This window comes from Microtus pennsylvanicus, chromosome 2 (assembly GCF_037038515.1).
Source record: "Microtus pennsylvanicus isolate mMicPen1 chromosome 2, mMicPen1.hap1, whole genome shotgun sequence".
Lineage (NCBI taxonomy): Eukaryota > Metazoa > Chordata > Mammalia > Rodentia > Cricetidae > Microtus > Microtus pennsylvanicus.
The window spans coordinates 131,786,836-131,807,801 of NC_134580.1; the positions used below are offsets into that span (position 1 = coordinate 131,786,836).

General features: G+C 49.6%; 1 protein-coding gene across 20 annotated transcripts in view; it reads left to right on the forward strand.

Moving 5' to 3' along the window:
* The window catches only part of Epb41l1 (erythrocyte membrane protein band 4.1 like 1), a 123,846-nt gene that overhangs the window by 60,797 nt on the left and 42,083 nt on the right, over positions 1-20,966 (forward strand). For 8 of the 20 annotated variants that reach the window (XM_075962744.1, XM_075962741.1, XM_075962742.1 and 5 more), the window contains 5 exons: positions 11,960-12,150; positions 13,215-13,379; positions 14,099-14,203; positions 14,694-14,736; positions 19,206-19,281. In XM_075962744.1, coding sequence (XP_075818859.1) covers positions 11,974-12,150; positions 13,215-13,379; positions 14,099-14,203; positions 14,694-14,736; positions 19,206-19,281 — 566 coding nt within the window. In that variant the 5' untranslated portion in view covers positions 11,960-11,973. Of the gene's footprint in view, positions 1-11,129; positions 11,257-11,959; positions 12,151-13,214; positions 13,380-14,098; positions 14,204-14,693; positions 14,737-19,205; positions 19,282-20,966 lie in introns of those variants that run through there. The other 12 variants (XM_075962748.1, XM_075962746.1, XM_075962738.1 and 9 more) reach the window with 9 other exon arrangements.

Here is a 20,966-nt window from a genome sequence, read left to right on the forward strand (position 1 = left end):
AGGTCATTAGGCTCTCGTGACAAGCGCTCTCGCTCTCTGAGCTGGTTCTCCAGCACCTTAGAGGGTTGGCTGTGCTGTGTTAACAAAATTAATGATTCAACCTAATTTTACCTTCTATCTCTATATGGGTTCCAGGGGTGGAGCTTAGAAGTCAGGCTCGCAAATGCTTTTTCCAGTCAAGCTGGCCGCCTGGCCTCTTAGTTTAATTACAGAGATGCAGTGAGGTGGCTCAGCTATGGAAAGGTGTTTGTCCCCAAACCCGATGAGTTTGATTCCCAGGACCCTCTTGATGGAAGTTAGTAAAAACCAGTTCCAAACACTACCTGACTTCCACATGTGTGCCATGACATGCACACTCACACCCCCCCCTCCGACGCAAATAAATAAGCACAATGTTTAAAAGACTATCTAAAAACTTGGAGTAATTCAAAACCTTGTTCTCATCTTCCCCGCCATAATCCTACTCTGTAGAAGTAGCCAGATGCAACACAAATCCTCCAAGCGGATTTTCTATATGGGGGCTGGGGGGATAAGGTCCCCAGCAGGATTACTGCTTTGTGATTAGCGTTTTAATTTAACCATTTATTTCTCCTGTCTGTGGACATGGCAGTCACAGTGACATGTGATACCTTGTGGTGACTTTAATGCATCAGTCCCAGCTGACCTGCCCCGCCTCCCGTTGACGGACTTCCAAGCTGTTTTCTAGTTTTACCCTGTTCTCAACAAGCGAGCTCTGTTGGTGTTTAAACAGCCTCTAGGAATCAAGGGAAGAGAGAAAAGGTGGAAACTGCGAGGCCACGGGTTTCCCTTGAGGATCTGCCGCTTTTTCCTCTTCCTGCTTCCCCCGAGGACCCATCCCTGTCATCCTCAAAGTGGGGCGATGCCCCAGGGAGACCCCACCTTTTTCTTATCTAGTATGCCCCTCACTTGCAACAGTCTCAACTCCTCTTAGGATGCCGCAAGCTGCCCTCTTGGATCTCTCTGCGACTTGTGCCTCCAGTGTCCTTGAACAGCTTTTGCCTTCTCTGGACCCGTGTTTGTCCATCTGCTTGTAGGGATGCCTTTCTGATCATAGCCACCATTGCCACCAGCTTGTATCTGCTGTGTGTTGAATACTGTGCCAAGGTGAGCTTGGGCCGTGTGGACTTCAGGATGTTCTGTTCTCACAACGTATCAAATGCCTTTGATGTATCAGGGTGCCCTTTCCATTTTACCTGCTCACACTGTTTTTCAGAGAAGCTAAATAATGTGTCCGAGGTCACTGGACCTATGGGATTGCAACCCCAGTTCTGGCTTCGTTTTTGAGTCTGTGCCTCCTCAACCAATCACCTCTCATTGGTAAGATCCAAGCAAAATGATAATTCTGAAAGAATATTGTAATGGGGCACGAAGATAATCCTAGCTCCCAGGAGGCTGAGGCAGGATGATTTGAAGGTCAAGGAAAATCTCAGCTTCAGAGACCTTGACTCAAACAAATACATCAACAAAACCGTCTTTATGTATAAAGAGCCCTGCATGTGTGTGTGCAGGGGGAAGATTGAAACTGCTGTTTCAATTTCTCTGTCCAGAGCAACAGCACTTTTGACTACGTGGTGTACAGCAAGTTAGAGGTCATGGGATGTAGCAGGATTGAGGGAGAAGGAGCTCCGGGCTTTGAGCCAGCCGTCCTGGGTCCAGTCCTGGCTGTTCTCGAGCTGACTAGCTGTGTGACCTTGGCCACCTGATCCAGCCTGGGAAGTAAACCGTCCACCCTGCATGGCCCTTGCACAGCTCGGATAGGTGAGGTACAGGCCTGAGAGACTTTCAGACAGCCCCGCCGACTAAGGAGGTCTTGGCTGCCTCCTGCAGTTGTCAGTGTGGTTCAAGCGGGAGACGGCTCTCTTCTTTGATGTCCGTACTCTGCAGATCAAGGCTGTCACGTGGTCCCCAGTCCACGCCAGCACATCAGTCTGGCTCCTTCGTAGCCTGTGAAACTTTGGGACAAAAAGCCGTGCTGGCAGGTGGTGGCTTCGTTGTGTCGTTTGATTTTGTTTAATGCAGTTCTCGTGGGTACTGCAGGCCTTTGACAAATTGTTGTCTGCCCATGTTGCGTTTAGAACTGAGAACCCAGCCGTAAGGATGGCAGGAGGCTCCGGTCTTTTTAGACCATGTGGGCCTGGCTCAGACAGCACAGCCTGCACTCTTCCATCATTTTGTTCACGTCCATCCAGTGTGACTGGAGGAAGCCCGTGCTCAGCCTGGGGGTGGGGGGGGACCCCTGTGGGATGGAGCCCTGCTGCCAGAGGGAGAGAAAACCTCCGACGTGTGCACTTGTGATGTTTTCTCTTCCGACTTCACAAGCAGTACATGTCCACAGTGGGACAAGGGAAGCGTACAGGCAAAAGTAAAAAGTCCTGCATGTGTTAACAGGTTGGCCTTTGAGCAGCGGTAAAGGTGTTGAATATCTCTGGGGCCTTAACCGTGGGGCTTGGCATTGCTAAGTGCTTCGTGAGTGTGATCTGAACCCAGCTGCACATTTACAAATGGGGAAATCAAGGCATTGAGGAGGGATTGTTAGAGACTTATTGAAGGTGTGAAGGTGTCCTTCTGTGTCACCTAAGCTGTGTAGACTGTGCTGCTCCCTCTACCCCCGCCCCCTCATGCACCAGCATCAACCCCCCCCCCCCCATGCACCAGCATCAAGCAGAAATCCACTAGATGCTTAAGCCGAGGAGGTGCTGACCAGGAGGAGAGGAGAGTTGAGGAACCCCCAGTGTTGACGAGGCACCCATACCGGCAAGGACAGAAACTGGTTTCTGGGTCCCCTGAGCTCCATGATGGCTGGAGCAGGGCAGGGGGCTGAAGATTCGTCGCCACCCATCACAGTGGAGGAAAGCAGGGAAGGCAGCTTGCTCACTGTAGCTCCTGCCTTCCCACCAGACCCCCAGAATCAGCAGGCATGGGAGCTTGAGGGTCAGGGCAGTGGGCTAGCCGCCTGTTTCATGCATACGTAGTATGGATTTGGAGGTTCAAATGGGACCCCGAACCCAGGAAGCCTTGTTGCCAGGGAGTGGGAGCGAAGTGTCTCCTTGGCCTCCTCAAAAAAAAAAGAAGACTGGATGACTGGTTATCTCTTGGTATTTCGGCTGTCTCTTGTCTCTCTCCCCACCCCCTTTCTTCATCCTTCCCCCTTTCCCAGCTCCCTTCCAGCCTTCCTCACATCTCTCATCTTTTCTTCCTCTCCCCTCTCCTCCCCTCCTTTCCACCGCTGCTTCTCCTGGATCAGATCCCCTAGGCAAAAGTGTTCGGATTTAGAGGAGACAGCCTCACCATCCGGTGGGTGACTGCTCCTGTTTTCCTAACCACACAAAGATGCTCTTTTCCGACACACATGACTGCCCTCCCCTCTGTGTTTGGTGGTACTCTAGCTTTCCGATGGCAGAGTCCTTTCAGACTCTGTAATCTTGGACTGCGGTGGTATTGCTCTGACGTGGGAGGCACGCGTGGAAACAGAACGAGGAAATGGCTTGCCTGGGGGCTCATCAGGTAGGAAATGGCAGCCTTCAAATGAAAACCCCTGGTCCAGATTCTGAATGTCACTCTTCCCAGGGGATCTGCTTCTCAGTCTTGAGAAGTCTGCCCTTTGCCAGCAGAAAATGAGCCCCCCTGGCCCGAGGATGCTGAAGTCCTGTAGAGTAGGAAGGCCTTTGAAATCCGGGATCTGGCTCGGCGTATGTCCTTGCGCAAATCAGTGTCTTGGCAGCTGTGGGTTCTCATCAGTGCAGGAAGGAGGATAGTGGCAGGGGCTTGGATAAAACATCCCGTGTTTCAGGTCTGATAAACCAGAGGAGAGGCCGCCTGGCCAGGAGCTGTGAAGGCTCCTGAGGTGAACAGCCTGGGGAGTCTGGCACCGTTAACAGCTGTGTGTGATCTTGGGCAAAGTCACTTTTCTACTTCTCCGTTTGGAAAATGGAGATTATAAGAGTTCCTGTCACAGGCTATTGTAAGGATTAGCTATGCAAAGTCCATGATCAAAGCCTGGCACACAGCAAACTATGAATGTTAGCTTTGCACAATTTTAATCTTCCCTGTTGTTTTGTTTGGAGGCAGTCTCACTTATATAGTGTAGACCAGCCTTGAACTCCTTATCCTCCTGCCTCTACCTCCTGAGCCCACACAGGGCTCTCTTTGGTTTTCAGATGGGGACTTAAAGTTGCTCAGGCTGGTCTTGAACTTGTTTTACCATATATCTCACTCAATGTTTATAGCTACATATCAAAAATTGCACTGAGGCCTGGCGATGTTGAATGAGACAGATCTTTATGGATTATACTGTAGAGGAGAAATAGAAATAAGTAAATGAATCAATAAGTGTAAATTCAGTTTGGGATGATGTCTCAAAAAAAAACCCACTGGAAAAAACAGACAAATAAAATATTTAAAATAACAGAAGCACAAACAAGTTAGCATGCTGTAACTAATGAAAGTCAGGGAGAGAGGCAGACAAAGAGCGTACAGAAGGTGAAAGTTGTCTTGCCAAGAGAGGGGACAGAGTCCCTGTTCATGCACAAGGAAGACAAAGCCTTATGTAGGGACAGGCCTGCACAGTGGAAGCACAGACAGACAGAGACTGGAATGACAGACTTGCAGTAGAAGAGGCAGAGTCAGCTGGTAGGGGTAGGAGCCAATGCTGTAAAGATAGGGACGAGCCACAGACGGGGCGTGTAGCTTGACAAGGAGGGTGTGTCTTTTATTTTGATGAGAAGTCATTAGAGTTGTTTTGGTTTTATTTGTTGAACAAGGGCTCACTGTGTTGCCCAAACTGGCCTTGAACTAAGATCCTCCTGTCTCAGCCTCCTGAGGGCTAGGATTACAGACTTGTGCTACCATATAGCTAACTGGAGGGGTTGTGTTTTGTTTTGGGTTTTTTTTGTTTTGTTTTGTTTTTCAAGACAGGGTTTCTCTTGGCTGTCCTAGAACTTACTATGTCCGCTAGGCTGGCCTCGAACTCACAGAGATCCATCTGCCTAGGTCTCCCAAGGGCTGGGATTAAAGGTATGTGTCATCACCACTACCATTGGAGGTTTTAATGAGGGTATCTAACTAGACTTCGGATTCCTGTGACTGCTCTTGGAGAATAAATTCTAGGAATGACGGCAGTGAGACCCTGTGTCAATCAGGTTTGGACCTGAACAGTAGCTAGGGGAATTGAGAAAATGATCAAATCCAACTGATGACTAGTTTCATAGATGCTCACACATGCTAGCCCTGATTAGAAGGTTAACCAGATGCCAGCTGATTCATTTTAAAGAGGGGGTACAGTGCCAGGCCAAGTGGATGCTGCCTCAGCCGAGGAGCCGGCGCCCTGCAGGCCATTCAGATGCGGAGTTTAGAGCCTGTGAGGGCTGAAGGCTGCTTAGTGGTCCTGCAACATTGCAGAGCTCCGGATGCTGGCATCCTGCTGAGCCAGCCCCGGCCCAGGCCACACAGGGCCTCTCCAGACAGCAGTGGCGTGGATGCTGTTCTCATTCACATTCTGGCTGACCTTTCTCTTTTCTAATCCTGTGCATTTGCAGCCCATGTGTTGGTGTCACCAGTGTGGCCCCGCTGGCTGGCCTTTGTCTTGGGCACCATTCTCCTTCTGCCTCTATTCTAGGCAGACATGTCTGCGCTCTAGCTCTGAGTGTTCACTGTTGTGCTATGAGGGGCCTGGGGATCTTGGGAAGTCTTTGGCCAGAGCCTGGCCACACTGCTGCTCCATGGTGGGAATCCTGTCCTATACTAGTCCCTGACACTTCTGACTCTTGCAAGGTGTCCCACATGGTCCTAGTTCCTGCTCTTCTTCTGGTCAGCCAGTCCCTCTTGCCAGGCAGTCTGGAGCTCCCTTTGCAAGTTTCTTGAGGTGTCAGAGCATCCAGGACTGGGCCTTTGCCCACACGGTGTCTCTGCCCAAGTGCCCTCCTTGCCTCCACCTCTCTAAATGTTTCAATTCCACTTCTACCTCGACCCTAGAAGTCTTCTTTGAGAATCAAGACCACATTCTGAATCACCAGGTCCCTAGACTCTTATGCAAAGCTAAAACATACCCTGATGGATCTAAATCCCTTGCAGGCATCTCCTGGGACAGCACCATCCTCTCAAAGCAGAGAGCTCCATGGGAACTGGCACGTGCTTCCCCCCAGGGGCCCTTACTGTGCCCAGTCTGGCCTGGCCACCCAGCAGCTCTCCCAGTCTGTGCTGTCCTGAGCAAGAACTATGTCCACGTGACAGACCGGCTGTGTCAGAAGCCACAGCCATTTCTTGGCTCTCTTTCTATGGCCTAGTGAGAAACAATGCTGTTATCCTTGGGCTTGTCAAAGAAAGATTTTTATTGCAATTTTTTAAATGTTATTTTTATTTTAATTAATAAACTTTAAAAATAGGCTTAAACAGGATTTATTGATCTCCTTTGTATCTTGTTATCTGAAGCCATGTATGTCTGAAAAAATATTTTTAGCCTCTAGGTTTGTCTATTTATTTATTTGAGTCCAGATCTTGCTAAATACCCACTACATAATGCAGGCTGGCTTCAAACTCATAGCAGTCCTCCTGCCACAGCCTCCTGAGTGCTAGGATTGCAGGCGTGAACTGTCACACCTAGCCAGCCTCAAGCTTTAAGGCAATCTTTTAAAGGTCTAGGCCAGGCCTGGCAGCTTAGTGGTTCACATCCTTCATCCCACCTCTCGCAAAGACAGGTTGATCTCTGAATTTGAGGCGAGCCTGGTCCACATAGCAAGTTTTGGGCCAACCAGATGTAGAAGGAGGTGGGGACAGGCAGAGGAAAAGAAAGAAAAAAAGAAAGGAAGGGAAACCCGGGAATGGCAAAAAGGAGGATCAGCAATGTTATCAACACTAGGGCGCGGTGACTGGTCCTTGAAGTCCCAGCTGCTTGGGAGGATGAGGGAGGAAGATCCCTTGAGGCCAGGTGTTTGACAGGAGCCTGGTCTCAAGCAAGCCACAGTTAAATAGAAGGAAAATGTTAGTCTGTTCTGACGCTTCACTGAATGACCGTTCTAGATACTGTTGACTTTCCAAGTTGTTCTGTCCTGACAAACCCATCACAAGTTGAAAGTAAATGCCTGTCTTATGTTCCCATTTTATTGGTAGTGTAATATAGACTATTAGGACTTCCCAAAGAGACACACTGGAGACCAGAACTGGGAGTAAGAAATCCTTAGTCTCAGGAGGGTTGTCAAAGTGTGAGGCGTGTGTTCTTGAGTGTGCTTCGTTTTTGTTTGTTTTTGAGACAGGGTTTCTCTGTGTAACAGCCTTGGCTGTATTGGAACTCACAGACTGACCTTGAACTCACAGAGGTGAGTTCTACCTCTGCCTCCCAAGTGCTGGGATTAAAGGTTTGTGCCACCACTGCATGACGAGTAGGTTTGTTTTAAGAATTAGGAATTATCAGGACACTCAGGGGGCGAAAGTGAACCAGCCTGATGTGGCACAGATAAGGAGGTTGCTGAAGTATTTAGGAACAAAATAACAATCCTAAAAAACTGTACTGAAATTTAAAGTCCCTGGAAACGATGTGCTGAGTTTTCAAATATAAAATTCTCTGTATTTTAATAAGTTTATTTGTACAATATGCAGTCTAGGTAATTTTAATATGCAATCTTGAGACACATCCACCAAAGGAGAAATAATTGCCACTCATAGATGAAGAAATGAGGGTGTCGTGATGATTGGAACGAGAATAAATAAATGGCTGATGTCTGGAGAATGTGGTGTTTTCCTGGAAATCCCAGGGCTTTTGTTTGTTTGTTTGTTTTTGGTGACCTCTATCCAGTCCTTGTCTTCCACGGGCCCATTCTTCTCGCCACGACAACACCACGTGTTACCACAATAGCCTCTGTTGAGTACTCGTCAGTTCTTGTTTCCAGTAGGTGTGACCCTTGACCCTGGGAGGAACAACACAGTGAACACAGCACAGCCCTGAAAGAGCCAAGGGGGAAAGTCACCAGCCAGTCAGTGCAGATGATGCTCGCCAAAGGCATGCAGGGAAAAGAGTGTTCCAAGGGGTGAAAAAAGCATGCAGATCTTTTGGTGGGGAGATGTCTGGGGAAGGGTTCCTGGAAGGGGGAGCAGTTCAGCCCATGTTCAGGAAAGAACACAGCCCAGACAGAAGGCTTGAGGAAGGGCTGGCTACGTCACCCAGGTGATGGACCTCAGCGGGTATTTAAGAGCGATGCACTTCCTTATTTCCCTCGAGCAGAAGTGTTATGTAAGGAGGTAGTTGAAGATTCACTGGGTGTGCTGAGACGAATGTGATGAGAAAGTCGGGATAAAGGAGTTTGAAATTTTAATGCAAGGAATGATGAGCTGTCAGTTCAGCTGGAAGGTGGGGAGGGGACCGGCGGCAGCAATTCCAGGCAAGCGAAAGTGTTTCTATTCCTGGCTGAGGCTTTGAGTACTGGCAGTTATCTTTTTTCTTTTTTATGGGGGTTGAGGGTCCCCAGCATTTCTTTACCTAGCTGGTGCTCAGCCTAGGCCTGGGCCATTTCTCCTTTGAGGAGGTTCTGTTGGGCTTTTTGCTAGAGGTGGTTGTGTGCCCGGGAGATCTGGAGAGCTAGGCAAACCATGGGGAAGAGCGTAGGCTGGAAGCTAAGCCCACTGTTTGAGGAAGTGACTGTCACTCAAGTCCAAGTGTGACAGAAGTGACATAGTTTTCAAAAGGTGTCCAGTCTCTCCTACCTATGGCACTGGCTACCAGAGGCTGTGAAATTTGGGGTATTCACCTAAGATTGCTTTCCTAGCTATTTCCAGGAAGACTCAGGTAGGGGGAAAGTTCCAAGCGTGGTTTGAAGCCCCGAACAGAGGACACAGGCAGGAGAAGAGTGGTTGTACCCCTGGGGCTGCCTGGACACTAGGGTCACATGGACTCTGCCTGTCACAGCAGAAAATGTCTGCATAAGTCTTTGGCTTTTTTTTTTCAAGACAGGGTTTCTCCGTAGCTTTTGGAGCCTGTCCTGTAGACCAGGCTGGCCTCGAACTCACAGAGATCCCCCTGCCTCTGCCTCCCAAGTGCTGGGATTAAAGGCGTGCGCCACCACCGCCTGGCTAAGTCTTTGGCTTTTTAGAAATACTTTAAAATATTTATTTTATTTTATTGTTTGTGTGTGTATGTGTGTGTGTGTGTGTGCGCGCACGTGCCTGTGTGTGTGTGTATGCACGGGCGTGTGTGTGCACACGCAGGCGTGTGTGTGTGTGTGTGTGTGTGGTGTGTGAGATGGAAACTGTAAGAAGGAGTCAGACATCCCTCCCCAACCCACAGCTGGAGTTACAGGCAGTTCTGAGCTACTTGATGTGGGTGCTGGAACTTGAACAGCAAGTGCTCTTGACCACTAAGCTCACTTTCCAGCCCCTGTCTTAGGATTTTTTAAAATGCAAAATTAGGGTATGAAGGGAATCTGTCATTCCATTGATTGCCAGGGCTGATTCGCCAGGGCTGATTCATTTGGCTGATGTGGCTGGTTAGGCGGGTGTCTCCTTCCTCCCTCACCGCTCCTTTGGCACCCCTTCCCTCCTGATGCTGTTAGTTGAAGAGGAGGACCTTCTCCTAGAACCTCCAAACTAGCTCTCAAGGTCCATTTATGCAAAATTATTTAGAGTTCTTGCCTATTGACCCTGCCTGACCTGAGGACTGGCTACCCAGGGAAGGTCCTGCGCTAGCAGACAGGACTCGGTTTGACCCTGAGTGGCCTGGGACTCCCTCAGAGCAGCTGCTGTGTCAGAGCTCACGGGAGTGGTGGGGGGTCATGGCTGGAAAGAGAGCCTCTGAGTGGACTGCAGTGTGGCCACAGTCCTCTCTTCCTCCCACCTGGCCGCACAGCAGCAGCACCAGGAACATGCACAGCTCCTGTCTGTGCCCTGGCTTTACCTGAGGAGGACTTCAGTGTGGGCTGTGGCTGGAGGACCCCATGGCCTCTTCATGGCCCCAGGCTCACTCTAGTCTGCCTAGTGCCCTTTGCGTGGGGCTAGTCCAGTGCCCATGGGAATGCATGGAGGTACCAAAGAATAAAAAATAATGGCCAGGGGGCTTGCCTAGCGTGTCCGAGGCCCTGGATTCCACCCCCATCCCATCCACAAATTTGAGTAAGTAAATAAATTAAAATGTTTTGTTTGATGTGGTTTGGTTTTGGTTTTTTGAGACACGTCTCATTTTGTAACCTAGGCTGTCCTCAGACTTGTGATAATTCCCCTGCCTCAGCTTCCCAAGGGCTGAGGTGGGACACCACACGTGAGGTAAATAAATAAATGGCAGTGTGAGTCCTGGAGGATCCCGGAGCATGTGCGTGGTTCAGAGTGTTCAGTTTGCCTACCCGTCTGAGGCCTTTCGTGGTGGACGGTTGAGGAGAGCTTCCCACAGGTCTTGTGTGGATCTTTCTCATGTACTCTGATACAGTGAACTTAGAGAAGGGTCTAGACTAAGGAGTAATAGCACCTATCCATCATTTCTCTTACTCTATTATATATACATATATGTATATGTATAATATATATTGTATATTACATATATCAAGTATATATCACACACACATATATTCTGGTTGTGGTCATGAATGAGTGCTTTTGCCTTTAAAACAAAACAGACGTACACATCAATATGCTTACTACAAATACCCAAGTGTTGGATGTGATGGCACACCCCTGTAGTCCTATCGTTGGGTAGGCTGAAACAGAAGGGTCAGAGTTCAAGGCCTCAGCTGTTGAGGTGGCTGAGTGGCTAAAAGTGCTTGTAGCACACGGCTGAAGACCTGAGTTGGATCCTCAGAACCCATCATGGAAGGAGACAGTCAGATCCCGAAAATTTGTTCTCCACACACATGCCATGACGTGTGCATGCACGTTTGTGCACACATGCACCAACAACAACATGGATAGGAACAACGTGGCCTACGTAGTGAGTTCAAGGCTAGCGTGAGCTGTATGGTGAGACCTTGTCTCAAAAACAAGAAAAGATCCAAGTAATTCCGAAGTGTCTAGAGCACAAACGATGCTTCTGCTCCTACGCTTCCCATCCCTGTAGGTCTTTCCTGACGGTGGCAAGTATCCTTCATGATCTCTTACAAGATGAATAAACCATGAAAGCGGCACTGTTAGGATCTGGCTAATTCCAGCAGGACGGCTGGGCAGCTGCTCCTTGCTTTTCTCTGGCGTCTCATCTAATGTTTCAAAGAGGAAACTGTTAAGGACAGCCTGTCCCAGAGATATTCCCCCAAGTCCCTCCGTTTATGGGTGAGTCCCAGAGAGGCGAGGTGACATGTTTGCTGCATACAGGCTGAGCCCTGCTACCCTGAGCATTCCGTGGGCAGCACGTGTGTTTTCTGGTAGTGTCTACCTGTTCTCATCCACGGGACCCCCACCTTGACGGCATCCTGTGAATCTGGGGCTGGTGTGTGTGTGTGTGTGCGCGTGCGTGTGTGTGTGTGTGTGTGTGTGTGCGCGCGCGCGCGCGTGTGTGCAGCTTGGGAAGTGAAGGGAGTTGCTTAAACTCACATGCACAGGTCTGGAAACCGGGGTTTTCTCAGTTTGCACTTGGTGCGCCCTACATTAACTAAGGGGCTGTCATGTGCTCGTGGGCCAGGTGTAGGGGGAGAGTCAGCCTGGCCAGGGCCTTGCTGGTACCCCGTGCAGAGCAAAGTGCCCTAGAGAGACCCTCATCATCCTTAGAAAGGGTCAAGATCCCAGGTCTGGACCAAGAACTCTGGATTTCTATGTAACAGAGGAAAGGAAGCCTAAGACTTCCTCTGGAGCCACTAACCCCTCGCCGTCTCGTGCCTCCCTGTCCCTTTGCCCCGCCCCCACCCCCACTCTCTTCTCTCTGGTTCTTTGTCCATTTGTCTCCATCTGGCCCTCACTGCGTGCGGTTCCTGCCTCCTCGCTGTCATGGTATCATCTCCCCCTACCCCATCACATGCTCGCCTTCATTCCAATGCAGGCGTGCTGGTCACCATGACAACAGAGACAGGCCCTGATTCTGAGGTGAAGAAGGCTCAGGAGGAGACTCCACAGCAGCCTGAGGCTGCTGCAGCTGTGACCACCCCGGTGACCCCCACAGGCCACAGCCACCCAGAGGCCAACTCCAATGAGAAGCTTCTGCCCCAGCAGGACACGAGGCCTGCTGAACAGGTGTGTACTGGGATCCGGGCTGTCTCTCCTCCTGCCCCACTAGTCCTCCTGGTCTAGTTCTTAGGGCCCTAGTATTTTCTCAGCAAGAAAGGAAAAAGGAGATTTAGATGCATTCATGACTTGTTACGTGCTGAACTCTGGGCAGGGGGCACGACGGTCATTTTATACTTAATTCCCCTGTCTGCAGAGGGGAGCTGTCATCCCCCCCCCCCATTTTATGCTGAGAGGATCTATGACTCAGTGTACCCAGATCCCCAAAGTCACATAGTAATACAGCTTCAGAGGTGGAGGTCAGACCCAGAACTGATTCCAGAAACAGTCCTATCTACTGTAGTCTCTGACCTTTTTACTTAATCGTGGCCAACCTGGCGAGACCCTAACAGAACTCATCCCCGGAAAACTACAGGAGACTAAAGGCTATTGAGCCCTCCATTTATGCCTCCCTGGGTCATGACAGGCCCAGAGAGGTGCGGACTTGCCCACACTCTGGAGGGAACCAACTCTTCCTTTCACTGTGATCCCCATAGCTGTAAGCCTCATGCTAGACCTTGTGACGGGGAAGCTGGGAGAGCACAGTCAGATGCCCTGATGAGTCAAGCACTGCTCTAGGGAGAGAGGCAGGCCAGCTTGGTGGTGAGTTTAGTTCACTGCGCTGCTCCTGTCTGCAGAGCCTGTCCACGGTAGCAGTAGTCTGTAGGAAGACACAGCCCCCTCAGCTCCCATGAAGATATCAAATTTCTACCCATGCTGGGTGGTGGTGGCGTACGCCTTTAATCCCAGGACTTGGGAAGCAGAGGCAGGAGGATTTCTGTGAATCTGAGGCCAGCCTGGTCTACAAAGTGAGGTTCAGGACAGCCAGTGCTGTTCCAAGGAGAAACCCTGTCTTGAAAAACAAAACAAAACAAAACAAAAATCACTACCTATATCCACCAACCATAGCCCGCAGCCACCCTGAAGGTCTTGGAAGGTATCACGTCTTATTCTAGGGTGCACCTTGGCCTCAGCCACCCAGTCACTTCTTATTGTTTCAAGTTCGTTTACTTCTTTCTCTGTGGGCCCCACAGAGCCTAGAGATGGAGGACAAGGACTACAGTGAGGCCGATGGCCTGTCGGAGAGGACCACGCCTAGTAAGGCCCAGAAGTCACCCCAGAAGATTGCCAAGAAGTTCAAGAGTGCCATCTGCCACGTCACTCTGCTCGATGCCTCTGAGTACGAGTGTGAGGTGGAGGTAGGGAGCACCCAGCGCCATATGCCCCGCCCCAGGCCCACTGGCCTCAGTGCCAGGCTAGCTCCTGCATGTCCTGAGTCCAAGCCAACCCAGAGGAGGACCAACTGCGATGTCCGGAGGGGTGGCTTGGCCTGGCACTCCCTTGTACAGATGGTGACACCGAGGTCCAGAAAGGGTCATCACTATTGCAATCTAAATTAAGACCCAACACAGACTGGCACCAGGAAAGGTGTCTCAGGGTAGCTGTGCCTTGGTAAGAATGTCACCATTTAAGGGCTGATATGTAGGGCTGACCACAGAAGGATAGTCCCCGTATGATTCTGAATTCCAGGTTATCTCCTACATGCACACAGGCGCGCGCGCGTGCGCGCGCGCACACACACACACACAATCTGTTGAGGGCATCTTCTTTTCCTCACACCCCCAACCCTTAGGACTTTGGCTTTTGGCTTCTCTTGATTTCTGTCAAGGGGAAATCTCCAACATGCTCCCAAGTGGATCCGTGGTCTAGGAAGACCTTGACAGGGCTCGTGAGGGAGACCTAGATGAGGTGGGCTTTAGAGACGCGGAGAGTGGTGCCAGGTGGCAGAGTGCTGAGGTCCTGCCCAGCCACAGGGAGGCTCATGGGGGCTCTGTGTTCATCCAGGGGAAGCTGGGTCAGCTCCCTGCCCCACCTGCAGGGGCACCAGCCTTACGGTAGCCTTGTCTCTCTTCCTCAGAAGCACGGCCGGGGCCAGGTGCTGTTTGACCTGGTCTGTGAACACCTCAACCTCCTGGAGAAGGACTACTTCGGTCTTACCTTCTGTGATGCTGACAGCCAGAAGGTACCTGGCGGTGGGCAGGGAGGCAGTCCCCCAGACCTTCAGTAGGCATCCTCTGTTTCTGCACCAGCAGCCCTGGCTACTCGCACTTCTCTGACCCAGCTCCCTGCCCCCAGTCTTTCCTAAGATACTCACAGACTGGTCCCTGGAGAACTATGATGTGGCTCTGTGAGTTCCCCAGGGAACAGAACAGTCCTCAATCAATGCCTCCTTGCCCCAGGTGTGAGGACAGGTGGCTCACTTTCCTTCTAGCTATAGCTGTAGTAGCTGGCCACTGTGGCCATCTCAAGGCAATACCAGCCCCGATGCCATAACTGAACCCCACCGGGGATTCAGGCCTCACTCTCTAGTGCCAAGTAAATCGATCCAGGAAAGAATGTTTCCCATGAGAGTCTGTGGCAGGCCACTTCCGGGTAGTCATCTGTCTCTCCCAGTCCCACTCTGCCTACTCCGTCATCTTCCTTCTAAAGGATGAATCTTAATTCTCTTCCAGAATTGGCTGGACCCCTCCAAGGAAATCAAGAAGCAGATCCGGAGTGAGTACTTGCTCATGGCTGGTGTGTGTGGATGGGCGGGCAGGGCCTGACTCTAGTGCTCCCATCTGCTTTGGAATGTGCTTCTGGATCCCATACTGCTTCGCTATACATGGCAGGTCTTAGAGAAGGCAGGCTAGGAATGATGTTGACATTATTTTATAGGTAGCGAGTCTGAGGCCCAGACAACAGAAACGACAGTACATCGCAAATTAGTAAAGAAACTGCAAATGCATTCAGGAGATCAGCTCTGCAGAGGACAAGGGGATAAACCCATGACCCAGAAAGAGCTAGCCTTCTGTCCAAGAGTGGTGTAGCTAGCAACCCGTAACTCAGGCCTGGAGAGTGGCAGCCACTTACAGAAACCTACAGAGCCAAGTGCTGGCCGAGCCAGTCTTGAGCCCTGGCCTTTGTCTTATTCTCCTCAGTGCCCGGGGAGGAGGCAGATGAGCAGGTCAGCAACCTGTCTTTTCTGGCCCAGAGAGAAGCAGCTTGACGGAGAGGGATGAGAAAGCTCTCAGATAGCGGAAGGAGGAGGTTGGTAGCCTCCACAAACAGGTCTGTAGGAGACAGAGAGCATCTCTGCCTCTACCCCAGGCCCCACCCATCCTGGATATGCTTGGGCTCCTCAGGGTTGGACTCCGTGGCCCCCTGGCTGGGAAGCTGTAGCTGAGTCTGTTGCCATGACAGCAGGCAGCTGGCCCAGGGAAGCCAGCTGACTCTACAGGAGGGGGCTTGAGGAGATTTTCCAGTAGGTTCCTGACGGTTGGAGACAAAGAAGCAGGCACATAGGCAGAGCATACTTCTGTGGGTCAGCAGGGTTCTGGGGTTGAATTTTAGGCTGCCTTCTAATTGTGCCTGCCCAGCTGGGAAGCCAGCCTTTCATGCCTTGGGGAGAATTGGTTCAGATAGCCAAGTTGAAGAATTTAATAAGAACCAGTAGCCTGGAAAAGAGACAGCCAGGCCAAATGGCCGGGCCCTAGGGTCTTCCCCAGAGCAATCCTGGAGACCCTGCTCACCTGGCTTGACATGTGGACTGTTGTTCCTGTGACAGTTCAGGCCATGGTGTAGCCTTGATCCCAGGAAGAGCCTCCTCTAGAGAACTGGGAAGTTGGCTCAGGAGAGAAGGTGCTTGCTGCCTAAGCCTGAGGACCTGAGTGCAGATTCTCAGCGCCGATGTCAGCCAGCAGAGCAGCACGCGTGGGCAACCAGGCGAATTCTAGGGGCTCGCTGTCCACAGTCTAGCCACATTGGCAAGCTCCAAGTTCAGTGAGAAACTAGTCTCAGAAAGTTAGGTGAACGTGGATGACCCAGCACTTGTGCAGTGTTAGGGAGCACTAACTGGACTCAGGGTGTACTGAAGAAAAAAGGGAGGACACGCAGGTGGGAAGGAGGCATGTCGGGGTGTCGGGGGAATGGGCATGGATATGATCAGGATACACGATATGTACGTATGAAATAGTCAGGATGTGATCGGGATACATGGTATGTACGTATGAAATTGTCAGGATGTAATCAGGATACATGGTATGTATGTATGAAATTGTCAGGACGTGACCGGAATACATGGTATGTATGTATGAAATTGTCAGGATGTGATCGGAATACATGGTATGTATGTATGAAATTGTCAGGATGTAATCGGGATACATGGTATGTATGTATGAAATTGTCAGGATGTAATCGGGATACATGGTATGTATGTATGAAATTGTCAGGATGTGATCAGGATACATGGTATGTATGTATGAAATTGTCAGGATGTGATCAGCATACACAGTATGTGTAGTATGTATGAAATTGTCAGGATGTGATCAGCATACACAGTATGTGTATGTATGTATGAAATTGTCAGGATGTAATCGGGACACACAGTATGTGTGTGTATGAAATTGTCAGGATGTGATCGGAATACATGGTATGTATGTATGAAATTGTCAGGATGTAATCAGGATACACAGTATGTGTGTGTATGAAATTGTCAGGATGTGGGCTGGAGAGATGGCTCAGAGGTTAAGAGTATTGCCTGCTCTTCCAAAGGTCCTGAGTTCAATTCCCAGCAACCACATGGTGGCTCACAACCATCTGTAATGGGGTCTGGTGCCCTCTTCTGACCTGCAGGCATACAGACAGACAGAATATTGTATACATAATAAATAAATAAATACGTTTAAAAAAAAAGAAATTGTCAGGATGTGATCGGGATACATGGTATGTATGTATGAAATTGTCAGGATGTAATCAGGATACACAGTATGTATGTATGAAATTGTTAGGATGTGATCAGCATACACAGTATGTGTATGTATGTATGAAATTGTCAGGATGTGATCGGAATACATGGTATGTATGTATGAAATTGTTAGGATGTGATCAGGACACACAGTATGTGTATGTATGAAATTGTTAGGATGTGATCAGGATACACAGTATGTGTATGTATGAAATTGTCAGGATGTGATCGGGATACATGGTATGTATGTATGAAATTGTTAGGATGTGATCAGGATACACAGTATTATGTATAAAATTATTAAACCTAAGTGGGGCCGAAGACATGGCTTGGTGATTAAAAGCAGTTGCTGCTCTCTCAGAGGACCTGGGGTTGATTCCCAGTACCTACCATCTGTAGCTCCAGTTCCAGGGGAGTCTGATACCCTCTTCTGGCCTGTATAGACACGGCATGCATATGGTGTGCTTAATACATAGGCAAAACTCTTACATGTGTAAAATAAAAACAAATCTTTAAAAATAATAATATTAGCTGGGCCATGGTGGTGCACACCTTTAATTCTAGCACTTGGGAGGCAGAGGCAGGAAAATCTCTGTGAGTTCGAGGCCAGCCTGGTCTATGGAGTGAGTTCCAGAACAGCTGGATCTACGCAGAGAAATCATGTCTCAAAAAAACCAAAACAAAACAATAATAATAATAATGATAATAATGACAAAAATAATAGTAATAATAATAAGGTAGATAGCATTAGCGGAAGACGTCAACCTCTGGCCTCCACATGTATGTGAACAAGGGGAACACACACACACACACACACACACACACACACCCCTGCATGCCCGCATACATGCCCCTTCTCTATTAGAGCTTTGCCTTTGTCCAGTCTCTGAAATGCCAGTCCTGTCCTTTGGACTGCAAGAGAGAAGTTTTGCCTCCTTGCTGTTGTTGGTCACATCTCCTCACCCTTGATGGTGGCTTCATGAGCCCTTAATATCCTGGGCTTCTGAGAAAGGTATCCCTCCCCTCAAGCCTGCCTGTCGCCTAAGACACCTTGAACAGGTCCTCTGAGTCTCTGATTCTTCTTGGCAAGTGGACCAGCCGTCCCTGCCTCACGAGCTGGGAGTGACGGCAAAGTGACACACCCTTAGACATCGCCAGATACAGGGGCTGTTTTCTTCTGGACGCAGCTTGGATTTGGGTCGAGTCCTAATTCTTCTATTTAGTAACTGTTCCGTACCTCAGTTTCTTCCCTGCAAAGTGGGGTCATGATAACACAGATTTGGGATCGCTGAGAGGGTGAAATGGGGTATCTGTCATAGATGTGACACTCACACAGTGCCTGGCCCCTGCACCCCGCATGCACCAGCTTTGAGCACTGTTTGCTGGCACTGCTTTCCTCCTTGTGTACCTTGCTGCTTTCTAACGGGTCTTTGTGATTAGCCTGGGCTCTGGGGTCAGATGACTAGAAATGTGTTCTCTGTTACCAAGTAGTTGATTGATCCTTAAAATGTTTGTCTATGGAAAGGAAACTCGGTTGGGAAGGTAGCTCACTGGCAGAGCGCTTGCCTGGTATGTTCATGGCCCTGGGTTTGATTGTGAGTGCTGCAAAAACAAAAACAAACCAAAACCACAACAACAAAACCAACCAACCAATCAATAAAAACCTCACTCTCAGGGTGGATTATGAAATTAAACTCCTATGCCTGTGGGGAAAGCTGGTCATTTTTGTTGCCTGGGCCTCCATGTTCTCAAAATCATAGTTTAGTGAAGCAATTCGGTGCATATGTGTGGTGTGCAGGGTTACTTTTCTTTCTTTTATCTTCTTTTCCATTGTTACCTCACAACTCTCTCAAGAAATGTATTTTATTATTTGTGTGAGTGTGTGTGTGTGTGTGTGTGTGAGAGAGAGAGAGAGAGAGAGAGAGAGAGAGAGAGAGAGGAGGCGTGCCACACATATGGAGGTCAGAGGTCACAGGACAACTCTCAACAGTCTCTCCTTGCCCTGTGAGTTTTAGGGTTTGAACTCAGGTCCTTAGGCTTTCATGGCAGGCACCTCGCGGGCCTCCTCACAAGTCTGTTAGCCTGGGCATCAGTTTCCTTATCCATCAAATGGAAATGATGTTCCGGGATTGGCTTGTCCTAGAGAGGGAAACCCGTGAAGGTGCTCACAGGCTGGCGCATCCTAGACAGACACCGGAATGACGGGGCCTCTCTGACCTTTCCTGCATTTTCCTCTTAGGCAGCCCCTGGAATTTTGCCTTCACAGTCAAGTTCTACCCTCCTGACCCGGCCCAGCTGACAGAAGACATCACAAGGTAAGAACCACAAAGAGAGGAACAGTGAGTGGAGCCGGGCATGCTGGCCCTGGGAGACAGAGACTATGGTGGGAGTGGCAAATGCCGTTCCCAGAGAGACTGTCTCAAGACAGTAGAGACTATGAGGACAGCAGGACCCAAATGCAGCCGACTTTAACCCTGGAGAAGGCGTCAGAGGGTCCGCGGGTGTCAGATGTACCTAAAATGGCTGTGGTCTGGCAATACGGATTATCATGTAAAGGCTCTTGCTGTACAAGTCTGGCTCTTGAGTTCAACCCCTGGAACCCATGTAAAGATAGAAGGAAAACAGTTCCCCCAAGTTGTCCTCTGACTTTTACATACATGTCCTGGCATCGTTACCCACCTCACCCTCTCGCTCTCTCTCACATGCTCTCTCTCTCTCTCTCTGCCAATATATTTTTAATAATTAAAATGATTTTTGACACACTCTGAGAGTCACTGGCCTGTGGGAATTGGACCTGAAAGTTAAGTGAAGTTAGATATTTAGATGTTTGTGTTTGAAAAACCACACATTTTAAATCTTGACAGTGAACACAAGCTTTTTCTAATCTCAGAGGGGACTCTCTGTGGGCCAGAAGACCAGGCACACGGGGTCTGATATTCTGCACAGAGCGCTGGTTTGTGGTGTTAGGAAGGAAGGAAGAGAGGCTGGGAGGGGGGAGTTTGGTGTCCTCTGTGCAGGAGAGGTATGTGGAGGTGAAAGGAGGCACGTGAGTCCAGTGGAGGCCTCCTGGGCTGCCGGGCTGCACATGGACCACCCAGGTTCAAGGGGCCTGAGGTAGGGACAGCATCCTTCAGGGTGGGAGCTTGCTGGGCCCATCCTGCCTCTGGAAAGCAGAGCAAGGAGAAGCCCCTCTCTTTAATCCTGTCAAAGACACGGGCTCGTTACATGCTATCCTGCTCTGGCGCCCGTCACATCATGGGACTTACTCCCAAAGTAAGACACAGGCGTGGAGTTATTCTGCAGAGGGTGGGACGGCTAAGCTGCCCTTGCCCTCCCTCTAGGTTCCTTACTTCTTTTTCTTTTTTCTTTTGTTGGGGGTCCTGGGACTTGAATCTAGGGCCTTGTGAGTGCTAGACAAGCCTTCTGCATAAGCGGTGTCTCTGTCCCTCTTTTTATTTAAAAATTTTAATATTTATTTTTATTTATGTGTACATGTCTGTGTGAAGGTATGCCTTGTATGTAGAGGCCAGAAGTGGGTTTCAGATCTCCTGGAGCTAGTATTTCAGGCAGTTGTGAACCATTCTGCTGGCCTATGGGAACAGAACACAGGTCCTATGGAAAAGCAGTATGTGCTCTTAACCACTGAGCCATCTTCCCAGCGTCACTTTTCAAGAAATTTTGAGACAGTCTTATTAATTTTCCTGGCCTGGCTTTGAACTTCTGACCCTCCTGCCCGAGCTTTCTTAGTGTGAAGCTATAGGCCTATACAACCAGCCTTGGATATCAGGTCCATTTTTAATGCCTGATACCCATTGACTAAGCAATATACCAAGTTCAAGATGCTGCCTCTGGCCTTAGGAGAGATGACAGACGTTCCTGGAATAGAGCAGGTCCCGGGCCTTGGCTTCATTAACCTCGCTCTAAGCCCTGAGATCTGCTTGGGGCCAAGGTGACAGCAGCCATATCCCAGTCCAGAGCATTAGGCCAACACAGCCACCAG